General features: G+C 39.9%; 1 protein-coding gene across 1 annotated transcript; it reads right to left on the bottom strand.

The window, feature by feature from the left end:
* Positions 1-532: 532 nt before the first annotated feature.
* On the bottom strand, positions 533-6,974 carry UXT (ubiquitously expressed prefoldin like chaperone). The gene is made up of 7 exons (XM_004329626.4): positions 6,933-6,974; positions 6,649-6,755; positions 5,599-5,680; positions 5,395-5,462; positions 5,019-5,126; positions 839-902; positions 533-623 (listed from the first exon to the last, which is right to left on the bottom strand). The coding sequence occupies exons 2-7, from the start codon at positions 6,744-6,746 to the stop codon at positions 573-575; spliced, it is 471 nt and encodes a 156-aa protein (XP_004329674.1). The 5' UTR covers positions 6,747-6,755; positions 6,933-6,974; the 3' UTR covers positions 533-572.
* Positions 6,975-18,938: the final 11,964 nt, after the last annotated feature.

The raw sequence follows: 18,938 nt of genomic DNA, 5'->3' as shown, positions 1-18,938 counted from the left end.
TAAAGCAGTGGAATCAGGCTCTGCATCGATTGGCGGAAGCTGGACTCAACCTAGAATAGGGGCTGGACCAGCCCTAGGCCCATTGCTGGAAGCTGGAACTATTGATAATTAGAAGCTGGGGCAACGCCAAGGTTGGGCCTAGACGGGTGTGGGTGTAATTTAAGGTACCTGAGAAACGATTGGGGTGTGGGAGAAGGGTAAACCCTAGGGCCAGGAGTGAAAGGCTGCCTTGGGGAACAAACCTCCACCCTGAATCGGCCCATTCTCTAAGGTAATTGAGAGTATTGTACAGGAAATGAAATGGAAGGGTCAGGTGGGGGCCCAGATTGTCAAGGCGATGGTATAGAGGGCAAATCAGAAAGTCAAGTGGCACATTCTGCCAGGGGACAGGATGAAGACGGGACTTCAGTGGTTTTTAAAGGTTCCACACAGACTGGATCTCTGGGCCTCCTAGTAACTTTGTGCTTTAGAAACAGGGCACTTTCGCAAACAGCAAGGGTTAAGGGGGGAAAGAAGGGCCATATGACTCAAAGACATTCAAGCTCTTTAATGTCAGGGGAGGTAGGAAGAAGTCAATGGTGAGGCTCCGGGAAATTCTGCAGGCCTTGTAGTTCTCTAAGCCCCTGAAAAAGAGAACAGAAAAGACTGAATGGAGCCTGGGTCCAGGCCCCACCCCAGGCTTGCTCAGAACTCCCTTCCCTCCGAGCCAGCTTGGCTCCAATTTGACTCCAGTTTAGGGGGAAAGATGGTACTTCCCATCTCTGGCTCTCTCTCTTCCTCAGGTCACCGCCCTAAACATTTGGAGATAGTGTCTGGGAATGGGGTGAGTTGCTCTCACCTCTAGCAACATGTGGATATGGGCCTTGATATTCATGGAGTCCTTGGTGAGGCTGTCGCTGAGCCTGGAGAAAAGAAACAAGAAAGGGCAAAGTGGGCCCCACTTATGATCATGAGGATGATGCTTCCTCATCATTTCAGGAACTACCTACATCATGGATGACTTCCACACGGCAGGTGGTAGGACATCCGATTACCTGACCTGCTCCTATGCAGAGATGCCTGGCTGCCATCTGGACGGCACAGATTCAGAGACATTTATTGAACGTCTACTCTCTGCCGGGTCGTTTTAGGTACTGGGGAGACAGCAGCAAACACAACAAACAAAAATCTCAGCATCGTGGAGCTCAAATTCTCATTAAGAAGGACAGTGATGGAATAAAACACGGAGTATGTCAGATAGTTATAAGTACAATAAAAAAAATTAAATGATAAGAGAGGATAAGGAGTGCAGGCATGGGGGCTGTAATTCTAATTAGAGTGCTTAGGGATGGCTTCACTGAGAAGCAGTTGAGTAGACTTAAAATGAAGAGGCGAATCATGTGAATACACGGAGGATGAGTGTTCCAGACACAAGGGGCAGCAAATGCAGAGGCTCTGAGGTGGGAGTGTACCTGGCATGTCTGAGGCACAGCAAAGAGGCCAGCATGGGTGGAGAAAAATAAGCGAAGGTGGGGTGTAGGAGGTAAGGTCACAGAGGGAAGTGGGGGAGACAGATCATGTAAAAGCTGCCAGGCCATGGTAAGGACTCTGGCTTTTACTCTAAGTGAGATGGGAGCCAGGGGATGATTGTGATCAGAGAAGGGATATGAAACAACTAGGGTTTAAGAGGATCCATCTGGCTGCTGTGCGGAGAACTGACTAGGGATAAGGACAGCTAGTGTGGAAGAGGAAGCCCAGTGAGGAGGCTATTGAAATAGTCCAGGTGAGAGATGCAGACTCACACCACAGCAGCAGCAGTTGAGGTGATGAGAAATGATTGGATTTGGGATATATTTTGAAGGTAGAGTCAACAGGATTTACCAAAGGAGGATGCTGGGTACGAGAGAGAGGACTTAAGAAAGACACCAAGGCCTAAGCAACTGGGAAGCTGGAGCTGCCTGAAACCACTCTGGCTCTGGACTGTTGAGTTATGTGAACTAGTCAATTCCTTATATCTATGCCAACTGGGACCAGTCTCACCCAAAAGAATCCTAATTGATACAAAGGATCAAGGAAGGCCTTTCTGAAGAATGAGTAGGAGTTAAACAGTAAGACGGTCTTTTCCACAAAAAGTCCAAGAGGCAGGAAAGAGCTTTTTGAGGAGCTGTCAGGAGACCAGTGTTAGAAATTAAGCGAATGGTGGAAGGAAAGAAGCACAGGATAAAATCCAAGAGGTAGGAAGGGGCTAGATCATGCAGGGTCTTGATATCATGATAGGAATGTGGATTTTATTGGCTGAGCTATCTGTCAGTGTAGGAGTGTTTTAAGGAAACAAAATACTGTTAAGAAAAGTAGAAGGCAACAACATAGGATGTCAAATTGGGAAAAAATAGTATGAACCCATTTATATATCACTATCTCCCAAATTTATATTTTCAATGCAGCCCTCTCTCCCGAGTTGAGGAGTTTTAACTACATCTTCAGAAAATCTACTTCAGTGTTTAACGAGCACCTCACACTTAACAGGTCCTAGACTGAACTCCTGATCTTCCCCTCCAAATCTGCTCCATCTCATAAAATGGCAATTCCATCCTCCTAGTTGCTCAGCCAAAAACCTAGACTCCTCTCTTTTTCTCACACCCCACATCCAATCAAGTATTCTATTTAAAATTGCAACTGCTCCCTCAGAGGCAATGTTTCTCACCTCCAATCCTTGTTGTTCTCTGCAACATTGTCAACCTGTGACATACTACATCCTTTACTTATTTGTTTACTGTCTGTCTTCCCTGACTAGAATGTAAGCTGCGTAAGGGCAGAGATTTGGTCTGCCTTGTTTCCCGCTGTATCCTCAGGAACAAAACAGTATGTGGCACATAGTAGGCACTCAATGTACAAGCTTAGTCTGTGAAAGGTTTCAATGCTTAAAATAAAAAAGGAGGAGAAAAGTATAAAGTTCACCAAATGCTAGTTGTAACACAAAAGGGATATGTTTAATTTATTGCTACTGATTAGTATATAAGGCAGTGTTAATAGTCATATGGTTATTCTGTTTCTTCTATAATCATGTCTGCTTATGGGTATGGATGTGTACTCCTTTCTCTGTAATCAGAAAGAATGTACACAGAGACCTGATCCTCCCACTCCTCAAAGAAACAGACTAAGAACAGGAAGGACTGATAGGCCATTTCGGTTACATAAAATAACCTGAAAGAAAGTTACTTTAAAATGTGTCCAGAATAACCAAGTATTTTAAAGAAGAGAGCGAGCTACACAGACTCAAATCTTCATCTCCTAGAAAGATTCAATTACTATGGAGTCCTACTAATTATCATAAAGTAGTAAGAGATTCACATTTCTCATCACACTAATAGACCAGGTCAGTAAATCAGAAAGACCAGACAGGGGGCAGGCAATGACAAATACCTCATTTTGGGGAAAGACATCAAGTTTCATAAAATTAAAACCTATTTGAAAGGCTCAGGAATCCTGTGTCATAACAAGGAAAGCTTTGTCATAAAAAATTGGATTTGGTCTAAATGGCCACCAAGTTCAGAATTGCATTGGCCTATGAAACCAGGTCCCTCGACCAAACTATTCACCAACTGGCCTGATCAGTAAGACTTAGAAATCCCAGTGGGTCTGAGGCTCATTTGGGTCTACGGACACTGAAATCCTGAAAAGGTTTGAAAAGAGAAGAATTACTGAAACCTAAGGGAGGCAACTCTGGAAGAAATGAATGTAGGAATAAAGAGAAATATAACCTAGAAGGAATCTTAGATCGGTGGGGTTCACACTTGTGAGATGTTGTTAATCTAAGTGTATTTGCTCAGCATCCCCTCACTCACTCCTTCTGAGTGAGTGAATGCTCACCATTCTCGGCAGCTCCTCCTAACATGGCAGGCACACTGGTTGCCTTCCCAGGAATGCTCTTCCCCAGAGAGCCCTATGGCTTGTTCACTCAACCAAGTGACTCAAATGTCACTTCCTCTGGGAGGCCTTCCCTAGCCACATTTCAGACCTCCCGTCCACACTCCCAATTCCCGTTCCCTGCACAGAACCTTAAACTCAACTGGAGCCCATCCTTTATCCCCACATTACCTCCCCATCACCACCAACAGAGATCTGCTTCAATCCCCACTTAAATCTATTTCCAGCATATGCTTTTAAATTCATTCAACAGAGTGCCTACTATGTGCTATGTGCTATTCTAGTGACTTGGGATATAGAGAAAATCTCTCTCTTTGCAAAGCTTATATCCTAATGCGAGGAGGCAATGAACATTGTAAAGAAGTAAATTACACAGTAAACATTAGGAGGTCATAAGTGCTAGGGAAAAAAAGAAAAAGTAGAACAAGGGAGGGGAATCAGGAGTGCCAGGGGTTGCAATTTTAAAGTTAGGTTATAGAAAGCCTCATTGAGGAAGTGACATTTAAGCAAGACTTAAATTGAATAAGGAGAAAGGAAGCAATGCAGGTACCTGGGGAAAGAGTGCTGTAGGCAGAGAGAAGAGCCCCTGCAATCACGCTGAGGTGGGATCATTCTGAGGGTGTTTAAAGAAGCCTGTGAAGGTTAGTGTGGTGAGAGCACAGTGGATGAGCAGGAAAATTAGCAGGTGAAGTCAGAGGTAATTTGTTTTATTGTTTCTGATTTATAGGCTGAGACCTCCAGGATCTGGTCAAAACTGTGCTGATGTGTAACAGTTAGTCCTTCTAGAAGGTAAGCCTTCTAGAAGGTAAGCCTTCAAGGAACCCTTTTGTCTTGTTCCCTGCTGCCTCCCCACCACCAAGCACAGAGCCTGGCACACAGCAGATGCCCAATAAATTTTTGTGTGAGTGAACAATACAAAGACCATTTATCAGTGCTTATTATGTTCTACACCTGGGACTAAGCTTTGCATCCCCATTTTACTCAGCCCTAGCTCTGAGGGGGAGGGGAGATGGGTTCCTAAGTATCATCCCAGGCAGCCATGGGGAAAGGGGGAAGAAGGGTGTGGCAAATGGTAGTGCTTTTTAGGCACTATCCTCATGCAATGGACTTACTCTGTGAGGAGACTGCTCTTACGATCAATGAACCTGAGAGCTTCTGCCAGTGTCAACTCCAGGAAAAAACCATATCCAAGGGCCACATAGATCCGTGAAGTGTCTGGGCTAAGGAAACAGTGGTTAGAGGAAGCGGGGAAGTTCTTATCACTGTTTAGCACACCACACAGTTTGAGATTTTTTTTACTCCCCTCTCCCCCACCTTCCCCAAATTGAAGCTCTGGGTGGGCAGGAATTTTGTCCTATCTTATTTACTGTCACATCTCCAGCACCTAGCAGTGTCTGGTACATAGCAAATACTCAAAAAAAATTTTTGTTGAATGAAGGAAAGGGGAAGCTGAACCCTGTGGGCTCAGAGGGGTGGGTAGACACTCACACCACTGTGTCAACGAAGAAGTTACAGCCCAAATCCACCTGCATATATAACTCCGAGTGATTAGCTTCCTGTGGGGCCGGGGGAAAAAGAGGTAGGGATCAGTGGCCAAGTTTTAGGTTAGGTGACAGGTTTTGGCCTGGGGTATCTCCTCTCTTCCCCCTCCTTTGCCCACAAAAAGATTGTACCTAACCCTGGCACCTTTACCTGGAGTCGCTCAATGACATTTCTCAGTTGAAGGTATTTGGCCAGCTGCTCATATACCTTGTCGCGATGGTCCAGCACCTTTCTAATGGGACAAGAGTAAAATGGTGACCAAGAGGAAACCCTGTCTCTCTTGGAATACCTCATATCATGACCCTCTGAGACTCTCATGTCACCATGTCCTAAAGAGGTGTTTTAGTGCAGAAGTCAAGATTTGAACTCTGGGTCAGACTACTTCGGTTTGAATCCAGGCTTTCCATTTTACTAGCTGTGAGACTTTGGCAAGTGAGTAACCTTTTTGGAACTCAATTTCCCCATCTTTAAAATAGGAATAACGAGTATTACCTCACAGAGTCATTAGAAAGATTAAATGAGTTTACCAAAAAGCATTTAGAATAGTGCCTGCCAAACAAGAAGCTCTATATATGTGTTAGCTATTATTTATTAGTATTATTTCACTCTACTCCCAATGCCTCCCTCCAATCAGGATACCCTATTCTCACCCTAGAAAAAAATCCTCCATCCCTTTTAGGATGCTCATAATCCTAGACCTGAAAACTCTACTTCCTCCTCAGATTAATAATGATAGGAATAATAATTTTTCATACTCATTGAGCCTCTAGTATCCAAGTTAAATCCTTTACAAGGACTGAACACGCTGAAAACTCAAAACCACCACATGAGGAAGGTTGCATTAACTTCCCCATTTCACAGATGAGAAAACTGAGGCACAGAAACTCGAGGTGAGGTACAACGTGTTCACACGTAAAACGAAACGGCCAAGTCAGGATTCGAACCTGAAAACTCGCTCGTAACCCTTAACGCCATCTGAACCCGCGCATGCGCGGACACACCCTCCATTAAGACCGCCATGTCTTCCCTCTCCCGCCCACCGTCGCACCCCGGATATCGCCCCTCCTACCCCCTCGAAAGGCGCGCGGGGCCGGGTTCCGAACGCCTCACCCACCAATCAGAAGGATACGCCCTGACTTCGAACGCCCCGCTCACCACGTGCACCGCTCCAAGCGCCCCGCCCCCTATTCTGTCACTCACCTCAGGTCCCGCTGCAGTACGTCAGAGATGAAAGCCTCGTAGCGCAGCACTTTCTCCGCGGTGGCCTCCACCGCCCGCCGTTTAGGGGGCGTCGCCATGATGGGCTCCTGAGGAATGAGGAGGGGGAAGACCACGATAACCACTCAGTTTGCTCTCAAGCACAGTACATCTGCACCCTCTCAACGTTAGGAGTGGGGTCATCCGGCTCAAACTGGGGGTTCAGCCTTCTGCCCCTCCCAACTCTGGGACCCGGTCACACAGGCACACCCAAACACGGCCGTTACCTGAGAGCCGCCGGCAAAAAGAAGGGTTGGTAAGAACCTTAGCTTCCGGGTGGCGCGGGTAAATGACGTACAACGAGGGTGCTGGCCAACCAAATAACCAGGTGGTGTGGGATGGTCCTGAACGGAAGAAAACGCGTGAGAGAAGAGAAGGGCGGGGCTTTACAAAATCCGATGAGATTAAGGAAGGCTGCAGAGGGTGGGAACCGGGACTGAGCGCGGAGCCTATGAGGACAGTGCGTGGTTGGTGGGGGTGAGGTTTAATGGGATTTGGAGGGTTCCGGAGGAAGCGGGACGCACAGGTGGAAGTAGAGAGAGTAAAGCGTTTAGTATTTAAAAGTAGGAGCTTCACAGGGAGATCAACTCGGTGCTTTGTGACCACCTAGAGGGGTGGGATTGGGGTGGGAGGGAGACGCAAGAGGGAGAAGATATGGGGATATATGTATATCTATAGCTGATTCACTTTGTTATACAGCAGAAACTAACACACCATTGTAAAGCAATTATACTCCAATAAAGGTGTTGAAAATAAATAAATAAATACATAAATAAGTCCGAGCTTCAGAAGCAGACGGGCTAGAATCGATCATGGATCTGGTCTGTAAAAAGGAAAGTACATCCTTGTATCGCCCTGGATTTTGATTTTTCACACGGGAAGTTTGGGTTTGACTCCCGATAATGGAAATGACTGTGAGCATTAAAAAAACGTTTTTAAAAGGAGACAGTTTTTCTAAAATGCACCTTTGATGACTCCAGCTCTATGGCCCGCAATCTAACTGAGGTTCAAGAAGAGATTGACAATGCACTATGTCTAATCACGTCATTTAATAGGGGCGTCAAATGGAGGGTCGCTGAAGTCCTCTGCCCAAGACAGGTTATCCTGTAGCTGAAATAGTTCCTATGTTTTTATTTAAATGTGTAAGCTTTTTATTACTTTATTTTTAAGCGCTCAAATTACCGAATGGATTTATTTCCCACGTTAAATTTTCAAATAATAGCATCTAACCCAGTAAGTCCAAGCCTGAGCCTGGAGGAGAACCTGGATGCTGGATCCCCCAAATGATATTCCCACCTTCAGGGCCTAGAGCACCCACCCCTATCAGGGAAGTCTCCCCAGATAATTTGCGGGTTTATGTGTCTTTTAAGCAAGCTTTGTTTCAAATACTCAAAACCTGAGCAAATCAAGCTTTTCTTTGCCCTTAGAACAAGATGATTGCAAAGGAAGTATTGTGAGTTAAAAAATTTTTTGGTAAATCTTCTCATGTTACATATGGTTACAATTACATTTAGTTTGATCAAAACAGACACTAGGTAGTTAGACAAATATTATCGAGTTAAGCTATACCATTTTCTTGTGAAAAAAAGTGTTACATTTATTATCTTTACTTAACATGGAGAGCACAGAGTTCTGATGAGCTGGAGATGGGTTTGTGCAAGTCTATTAACTTACATTCCCCCCAAAACATTTTTTTTCTTTTTAAAAATGTTTCCAACTTTATTTTTTACATTTCAAACCTACAGAAAAGTGGGCACTGAACACCAATATAGCCTTCACTTAGATTCACCAAATGTTAATATTTGATAGCATTTGCTTTCTCTCGTTTCAGACCACGCAATAATTGTTGACATGGCTGCATAGCATTCTGTCTTTTGGATGGCCTCAGATTTTTGATCCAGTCTTCTGTTCCTCGATGTTTGGATGTGTCCAGTTTTTTTCATTGTTATAATCCAGGATAAGATAACAGTCTTTGCTTTCAAAATTTTGTGTGCAACCATGTTTATTTTCTTGTGACAAATTTCTAGGACTGTAATTTATTGATCTAAAGGAGGTCACTGTATTGTAAAGCAAGTGTTAAGTGACAATTGTACACCTACTCCCAATAACAAACTTCCTCATCCAAGTTTTACATCGAGGTCAGCACACTGTGGCCCCCAGTTTGCTGACCCTTGTTTTCCTACTGCCTGCAAGCTAAGAATACTATTTACAATTTTTAAAGGCTTGAAAAAAAGTTAAAAGAAGAATACTTTGTGACATGTGAAAATTATATGAAATTCAAATTTTAGTGTCCAGTAGTAAAGTTTTAAACATAGCCACACTCATTCATTTACTTTGATGAAAGAAATTTTCACACATTGAGGTATGGGGAAGTCATTCTGGCTTATACATGAGTTAACCTGAATTTTATGCTTACTAAAACAAAACAGCCTGTTTGTGGCTTATCAAACTTACACTGTACATCTGTTTTAATTATTAAAGAAAAGGGCGCATTGACCAGAAGTAAAGAATATCCATGTTAATGATAAAGATTAAATGCCTCCCTTCCTGGGATGCCAATGCTGGTACTCCTTCAGTGATAGGACTCCCTTCCCCGGTGCTAAGGCCATACTGACTTGCTCTGCATGTGCTGATCTGTTTTTTTTTTTTTAACTTTGAAGGAATGTAACCCTGACCTGTTTGATATTCTTTGTTCTGACAAGATATAAAACTCGGCAAGGGGGGACTTTGAAACTACAAGGTTGCAAGTAGCAGCTGCTAGCAGATATTGTTTTGAAAAGGGCCCCTGGTGTCCTTGAGTTTGATACAGTTCAGAGAAAATTCAAGTTCTCAGTGGTGCAGGGATGTGTCTGAGACCAGATCCCCAACAGCTGCCTGACTCCATTTTTTGTATGTCTGAACTGTGATTACTCCATTATAATTTCAATTTGTCATCACTACAATGGCAGAGTTGAGTAGTTGCCAAAGAGACCATATGGCCTAAAAATTCTAAAGAATTTACTATCTGGCCCGTTACAGAAAAAGTTTGCCAATCCTAGCTCTACACAATCATGTCAGTCACCAATACATAGGTTGGGACTATAATAAGCACATGGGCCTCCCTGGCTTCAACTTGTGACCTCTTACTGGCTTATGGGTGGGCGTTTTCAGGCTTCTGGGAGATATGAGGCTCTTATATCTCTATTTATATTTTCTCTTCCTCCCGTCCAACCTCCTATTCCCTAACCTCCCCCAGCTCTGACTTAGAGATCTCTGCCTTTGCCTTTACCCAAGAAGAGTAAGAAATAACTGAGGCCCAGGTGAGTTATAGCTCATTTGTTCATTCACTACCTACTTTATTTTCCACTGGATATTTGGAACCTGATAAAAATACATCCCATTAAATTGAAAAGTAAAGGTAGGATCACAGAAAATATAAAGCAAGTAAAAGATTAACATCAAAGAAGATTGGGAAGTAGGTATGAAATTCACATCTGTGCATAGCTGTGAATTTTTCTCTGATCTTCCCACAGCCATAGCAAAAAGGAAATTGGGTTAGTTATGTCGATGAAAATAATCATTAAACAATCTAAATATAATAGGAATAGAAAAGAGTTTTATTTGAGCCAAATTGAGGACTCTAGCCTGGAAGGCAGTCTCTCTCAGATAACTCTGAGGAACTGCTCCGGAGAAGCTTGGTTTTATATCATGTCAGAAGAAAGAACATCAAACAAGTCAGGGATACTTCCTTCAAAGTTAAAAAAAAAAGAAACAGATCAGCACGTACAGAATGAGTCAGTACAGCCTTGACACCTGGGAAGGGTGTCTTAAACATTGGAATACAACCATTGGCAACCCAGGAGGGGAGGCATTTAATCTTTATCTTTAACATGGACATTTTTTACTGCTGGTCAATGCACCCTTTTCCTTAATAATTAAAGCAGATGCACAATATAAGTTTGATAGGCCACAGGCAGTTTTAGTTAGCATAAAATTCAAGTTAACTTATGTATATGCCAGGATGACTTCCCTATACCTCAATATGTGAAAATTTCTTTTTCTTTTTTAACATCTTTATTGGAGTATAATTGCTTTACAATGTTGTGTTAGTTTCTGCTGTATAACAAAGTGAATCAGCTATATGTATACATATATCCCCACATCCCCTCCCTCTTGCGTCTCCCTCCCACACTCCCTATCCCACCCCTCTAGGTGGTCAGAAAGCACGGAGCTGATCTCCCCGTGCTATACAGCTGCTTCCCACTAGCTATCTATTTTACATTTGGTAGTGTATATATGTCAATGCTACTCTTTCACTTTGTCCCAGCTTACCCTTCCCCCTCCCCGTGTCCTCAAGTCCATTCTCTACCTCTGCGTCTTTATTCCTGTCCTGCCCCTAGGTTCAACAGAACCATTTTTTTTTAGATTCCATATATATGTGTTAGCATACGGTATTTGTTTTTCTCTTTCTGACTTAAAACCATAATTCAAAAAGAGACGTGTACCATAATGTTCATTGCAGCACTATTTACAATAGCCAGGACATGGAAGCAAACTAAGTGTCCATCGACAGATGAATGGATAAAGAAGATGTGGCACATATATACAGTGCAATATTACTCGGCCATAAAAAGAAACAAAATTGAGTTATTTGTAGTGAGGTGGATAGACCTAGAGTCTGTCATACAGAGTGAAGTAAGTCAGAATGTGAAAATTTCTTTCATCAGTTATGTGATTTGTATTGTTTATGAAGGAAAAGCATACCAGTTCATCAGCAGAAGGAAATATTTCATGGCACTCAGCAGGAAACTATAAAATTAGAACTCTCCTTCACTTCCTGCACTAAAATGAATTCCAGATGGATTAAAGATTTAAATGTAAAAATAAAACTATGAGTGTGCTAGAAGGAAATAAATGGAAGAATCTTTTATTATTCTCTCAGAGTGAAGTCCTTTCTAATCATGACATAAAATTCTCAAGTCATGAGAGAATATATTGATACATTGTGTGCATAAAATTAATGTATGCATGATTAACTTAAAAAGCCTTAAAGCCAAATGACAAATGTGAAGAAAAATTTGCAAGAGATACAATCAATGGCTAGTTTACTTAATATATAAAGAGCTCTTACAAATCAATATAAAAGGCCAATAATTTAAAAGGAACTAGACAGAGACAATTCATAGATATACAAATCACTTTTATTTATTTATAATTTTATTTATTTATTTATTTGGCTGTGCCGGGTCTTAGTTGCAGCACACGAGATCTTCAATCTTTGTTGCAGCATGAGGGACCTTTAGTTGCAGCATGCAGGATCTTTAGTTGTGGCATGCAAACTCTTAGTTGCGGCATGCATTTGGGATCTAGTTCCCTGACCAGGGATTGAACCTGAGCTCCCTGCAATTGGGAGCACAGAGCCTTAGCCACTAGACCACCAGGGAAGTCCCACAAATCACTTTTAAATACATGAAAATGTGTTCATCCTAAATCATAAAAGAGAAATGCAAGATAAAGATATGAAATGCTGTTTTTCATCTATCAGGTTGGAAAAGACCAGAAAGATTTGTAATACAGTTGACCCTTGAACAACAGGATTAGGGTTTGATCTGCATGGGTCCAATAAATATATTGGAAAATTTTTTGGAGATTTGCGACAATTTGAAAAAACTTGCAGATGAAACATGTAGCCTAGAAATATTGAAAAAATTAAGAAAAAGGTATATCATGAATGTGTAAAATATATGTAGATACTGGTCTATCCCTACACAGGCATAAGATGAGTGATATAAATATAAAACTAATAGTGTTAGTTTTCTTACTGTTTTATAACTTTGCTTTCAAAGAATAACATTACCATACAGTATTCCTCTCTCCTCTCTCTCTCTCTCTCAGTTGGAGAAACTGAGTATCAGCCTATAATCACAGGTAGCTGTTGGTTTTTTAACAGTAAACTTGTTTCTAAATTGGGAGATTGGGATTGACATATACACACTACTATATATAAAATAGATAACTAATAAGAACCTACTGTATAGCACAGGGAACTCTACTCAATACTCTGTAATGGCCTATATGGGAATAGAATCTAAAAAAGAGTGGATATATGTATATGTATAACTGATTCACTTTGCTGTACAGCAGAAACTAACACAACATTGTAAATCAACTATACTCCAATAAAAATTAATTAAAAAATTTTTAAAAAGTAAAAATAAAAAAGTAACAGTGTTTCTAATATTGTATTATGAATATGACAAATACTGTATGCCATAAAAATTTTATAATGATTCATTTATTAGTGTATAGGCTAGGCTACTGTGAAACAATTGTATCAGTTATACTAGCCTATCATAAAGCAATCATATTGTGCTTCTTCACTATCAATGCATGAAACATAACTATAAATAAATATGAATATCTTTTTCACATTATCTTTTCATTTTTGATGTCTAGTGTTAGTAATACAGATAACATCTACAGTGTTCTGTTTTTAATGTTTCTTTATTTATTTGGCTGCACCGGGTCTTAGTTGTGGCGTGTGGGATCTTTAGTTGCAGCACGTGGGATCTAGTTCCCTGACTAGGGATCGAACCCAGGCCCCCTGCATTGGGAGCGTGCAGTCTTAGCCACTGGACCACCAGGGAAGTCCCTACAGTGCTTTGTATCATATAAGGCAATATTGATGTAGGTACTGACAGACGATTCATCTTGTAAACAGATGATTTAAACTTATCAATAAATACAGTACAGTACTATAAATGTATTTTCTCTTTCTTATGATTTTATTAATATCATTTTCTTTTCTCTAGCTTACTTTATTGTAACGATACAGTATATAATACATATAACATACAAAATATGTGTTTATCGACTGTTTGCCTTATCAGTAAGGCTTCTGGTCAACAGTAGGCTATTAGTAGGTAAGTTTTAGGGAAGTCAAAAGTTATATGTGGATTCTTATGGGGAGCACCCCAAACCCTGTGTTCTTCAAGGGTCAGCTATATACTGTTGGTGTCACAGCTTAAGTTCTCTGGGAAGTAGATGCTGAGATGGAGTTAGAAGTGCAGGTTTATTGGGCAGTAACACCTGTGAAAGAAAAAGGGGGGAAGGAAGATTGGGCAGGATTGGAAGCTGTCAGACCATGATGCCAGCCTGACAAATTTGCAGCTAGCCGAACGAGGAGCTCCAGAGCAAAGATTACCTGTTAGAGGAGTCCTGCCTCACACTTTGAACCACCTCATTGCTCAGTAATTGGCTGGGGATAGTGGGACCTTGGCACTAAAGCTGAGGTGAACCGCAGCAGAGCTAACAACTGGAGACTCTCAAGTAACCATACCTCTCGAAGCTGGGCAATGAGTCCTTTCTTGAAGAGGAGTCTGACAGGCTCATCTCCACGTTGGCCGCACTTGACAGCTATGTGGGAAAGCAAATATTGTTACATGCTGTTTGGGGCGTAAACAGAGGAATATATATATATTTGAATTTTTAAAATTTTGTTTATTGTAAAATATACCTAAGATAAAATTTACCATTTTAACTATTTTTAAGTGTACTTCAGTAGCATTAAGTACATTCACACTGTTCTGCAACCATCACCACCATCCATTTCCAGAACTTTTTCATCTAGAATATCTTTAACTAGTTTAAAGTACACCTAACTCTTTGATCCAGAAATTCCACTTCTAGGAATTTATCCTACAGGTATATTAGCACCATTATGTATTGAAGTACAACCAGAACATGCATGGCAGCATCGTGTGTATTAGCAAAATATTAGAAACAACCTAAATGTCCATCAATGGTGGACGGGTCTAATTAAGGTACATCTGTACAAGAGAACATGAACTATTCACCAGAAAGTTATAATCCAGGACCTGTATGTACCCAACAACATGGCCTCAAAATAATAAAGTTTACAAATAAAATTCTAAAACTTCTTTTACGATTTCTTGTAAGCCAGACAGACCACCCAGCAAAGAATTCTCTTAGTCTTTGTTTCTCTAGAAATGTACTTTGTCTTCATTAAATTTTTGAAATTTTAAAATAATTGTAGTTTCACTAGAATTTGCAGAAATATCACAGAGAGGTCCTGTGCACGTTTATCCAGTTTCCTGCAATGGTTAAATCTTACATAACTATAGTACAATATTGAACAAAGGAAACTGACATCAGTATGATGTGTGTATATAGATAGTTCTATGCTGTTTTATTACATGTGCAGATTCAATAACCTCTACAACAATCAGGATACAAAAATATTCACTCACTGAAATTATCTGCCTCATGCTACCCTTTCATGGTCACACACCACCCCTCCCTAATATCTCTTAACTCCTGGCAACCACTAATCTGTTTTCCATTTCTATAATTTCGAGAATGTTTTATAAATGGAATTATACAGTATGTGTCCTTTTGAGCTTTATTTTTTTTCTCTCAGCATAATGCCCTGGAGATCCATCCAAGTTTTGCAGGTATCAATAGCTCCTTCTTTTTGTTGATGAGTAGTATTCCATGGTATGGATGTATTACAGGGTGTTTAACCATTCACCTATTGAGGGACATTTAGGTTGTTTCCAATTTTTGTTTTTGTTTTTTAAAATTAATTTTTATTGGTGTATAGTTGCTTTACAATGTTGTGTTAGCTTCTACTGCACAGCCATACATATACATATACATATATCCCCTCCCTTTTGGATTTCCTTCCTATTTAGGACACCACAGTGCATTAAGTAGAGTTCCCTGTGCTATACAGTATGTTCCCCTCAGTTGTCTATTTTATACATATTATCAATAGTGTATATGTGTCAATCCCAGTCTCCCAATTCCTCCCATCCCATCCCTTTCCCCCTCGGTATCCATACATTTGTCCTTTACATCTGTGTCCAATTTTTGGCTATTACTAATAAGGTTGCTATGAACAATTGTGTACATATTTTTGTGTGGATTTAAGTTTTTATGTCTCTAGGTTAAATGTCCAGGAATGCTATTGTTGGGTTGCATGGTAGTAATGTTGAATTTCTTTAAGAAACTGCCAAACTATTTTCCAGAGTGGCTGTAATATTTTATAGTCCCACCAGCAATGTATGAGTGACCCAGTTTATCTGCATCCTCTCTAGCATTTGGTGTTGTCACTATTTTAACAATTTTAGCCATTCTAATAGGTGTGTAGTGATATCTCATTGTGGCCTTAGTTTGTATTTCCCTGATAGCTGAAGATGTGGAACATCTTTTCCTGTGCTTGTTTGTCATTCGTATATTCTCTCTGGTGAAATGTCTTTTCACATCCTTTGCTCATTTTCTAATTGGCTTGGTTTTGTTTTTTTTAAAAAAAATCTTTTGAATTTTCAGAGTTCTTTACATACTCTAGATACAAATCCTTTGTCATACATATGGTTTGCAAATATTTTCTCCAATTGTCTTTTTGTCCTCTTAATGGGGTCTTCTGTGGAGCAAAAGGTTTTAATTTTTGGAGTCCAAGTTATTGATTATTTTTCTTTTCGGATCATGCTTTTGGTGTTATATCTTCACAAGCCTAGCTCCCAAAGATTTTCTCCTATATTTTATTCTAAAAGTTTTGTAGTGTTATGTTTTACACTTAAGTTTACGATGCTTTAAAAAACAGCTTTATTGAGATATAATTCATATGCAATAAAATCCACACATTTGAAATGTACAATTCAATGGTTTTTAGTATATTCACAGAGTTGTGCAACATCACCACAATTTAATTTTCAAACATTTTCATCACCCCAAATCGAAGAAAGTGCCCATTCTTCAGTCCACTCCAGCCCTAAGCAACCACAAATTTATTTCCTGTTTCTGTAGAGATGCATATTCTAGACATTTCATATAAATGGAAACATACAATATGCGAGCTTTTGTATCTGGCTTCTTTCATTTAGCATGATGTTTTCAAGGTTCATTCATTTAACATTTATTTGTATTTTATTCATTTTTATGTAACATTTATTTGTATTTTATTTGTATTTTATTCCTTTTTATGGCTGAATAATATTCCATTGTGTGTATATACCACATTTTCCCCTATTTTGCCAGTAGAGTAAAATGTAAAGTCCTTACATCCATTTAAGTCCCTTTATCCTCCTCCTTTTATAATATTAAGTATTTCCTCTACACACATTGAAAACCACATCAAACAATATTATAATTTTTGCTTCAACCATCAAACATGATTTAGAAAACTCAAGAGAAATCAACTCTATTTTATTTACCCCTGTTTTACTCCTTCAGTTGTTCTGACTTCCATTCTGGTGCTCCAAGATTCCTTTTTTCATTACTTTTCTGTTACAAGGATTTCCTTTAGCCATACTTTCAAAGTAGGTCTGCAGGTGACAAATTCTCTAAGATATTTTCATCTGAGAATGCCTTGATTTCCCTTTTATTCCTAAAGCGTATTTTTGCTGGTTAAAGACTTCTTGGTTGACATTTTTTTTTACTTCATCACTTGAAAAATGTTATGCCAATTCCTTCTGGTCTCCACGTTTTCTGATGAGAGATTCACTGTCATCCAAATTGTTTTCCCACACATATAAAGTATTGTTTCTCTCTCTTTGCTTTCAAGAATTTTTGTGTTTAGTTTTTCAGAAGTTTGACAATGATATGTCCAGGCATGGGTTTCTTTAGATTTATTCTGTTTAGAGTTTGCTCAGCCTCTTGAATCTGTAGGTTTATATTTTTCACCAAATATGGCAAAATTTCGGGCATTACTTTTTCAAATACTTTTCCAGCCCTGCCCTCTTTCGCCTCTCCTTCCAGGACTTTGATGACACAAATGTTGGAGTTTATGTTCTACTGGTCCCTGAGGCTCTACTCATTGTTTTCAATCTATTTTTTCTCTGATGTTCAGATTAGGTATTTTCTATTGTTCTATTTTCGGGTTCACTGATTCTTTCCTCTGTCCTCTCCATTCTGTTTTTGAACCCATCCATTGAGCTTTTTAAATTCAGTTATTGTATTTTTCAGTTATAAAATTTCTGTTTGGGTTTTCTATGTATCTTTTGTTTCTTTGCTTATGCTTAGATTCTCTGTTTTTTCATTTGTTTCAAGTGTGTTCGTAACAAGCATTTTTATGATGGCTGCTTTAAAATCCTTGTCAGATAATTCTAACATCTGTATTGTCTTGGTGTTGGCATCTGTTGTTTGTTTTTTTCATTCAACATAGGATTTTCCTCATTCTTGGTATTACGAGTGATTTTCCATTGCATCCTTCACTTGTGGGTATTATGATATGAGATACTGTGCTGACAGCAAAAAGGGAGTATTGCCTCATTACTGCCAGGTAGTGGTCAAAGTCCTAGTTCCCCCCATAGCCTCTGTTGATACCCTGGTGGGGGTACCTTATTATTGCTGGGTAGAGGTGGGAGTTAATACTACCCACTAGGCCTTTGCTGACACTGCCCTGGCTAGGAAGGGGTCAGGGTCTCATTGCTGCTTCCCACATGGCCTCCATTGACACCAGTGGGTAAGATCTTTGTTACTGCTGGGTGTGGAAGTCCAGGTTCCTTACGGAGTGTCTAGGTGTCTGGGGCATCACAAGGGGTGTAGCTTCATTACTGCAGGGTGGGAATGAAAATCTTGGCTTCCCATTCAGCCTCCTCTGAAACTACAATGACATGAATGGGCAGAGATAGTTTGCCTTCATTTTGAAGCACATATTTGATATAGAGTTATTGATTGACAGTGTTTTTCTTTCAGCACTTTAAATATTATTCTATTGCCTTCTGCCCTGCATTGTTTCTGATGACATGTCAGCTTTAATTGTATTGTGATTCCTTTTTTGTGTGATTTTTTTCTTGTCAGTTTCTAGGTTTTCTCTTTGTCTTTCAACAATTTAACTATGGTGTGTTTAGGTGTGGATCTGTTTGTGTTTTCCCTTCTTAGAGTTTGTTGAGCTTGTTGGATGAGTAGGTTAATGTTTTTCATCAAATTTAGGAAGTAAGTGGACATTATTTTTCAAATATTTTTTTCCCTATTCATTCTCTTCTCTTTCTGAGACTCCTATTACAGGTATGTTTGTACACTTAATGTTGTCCTATAGGTCTCTGAGGCTCTCTTCATTTTTCTTCATTCTTTTTTTCCTGTTCTTCAAGTTAGACAACCTCTATTGATCTACAATTCACTGATTCTTTTTTCTACCAGGTCAAATCTGCTTTTGAGATCCTATACTGAAATTTTCATTTCAGTTATTGTACTTTTCAACTCCAAAATTTTCATTTGGTACCTTTAAAAAT

This window comes from Tursiops truncatus, chromosome X, assembly GCF_011762595.2.
Source record: "Tursiops truncatus isolate mTurTru1 chromosome X, mTurTru1.mat.Y, whole genome shotgun sequence".
In the NCBI taxonomy this organism is placed as follows: domain Eukaryota; kingdom Metazoa; phylum Chordata; class Mammalia; order Artiodactyla; family Delphinidae; genus Tursiops; species Tursiops truncatus.
This window is presented reverse-complemented; position numbering and strand designations above follow the sequence as displayed.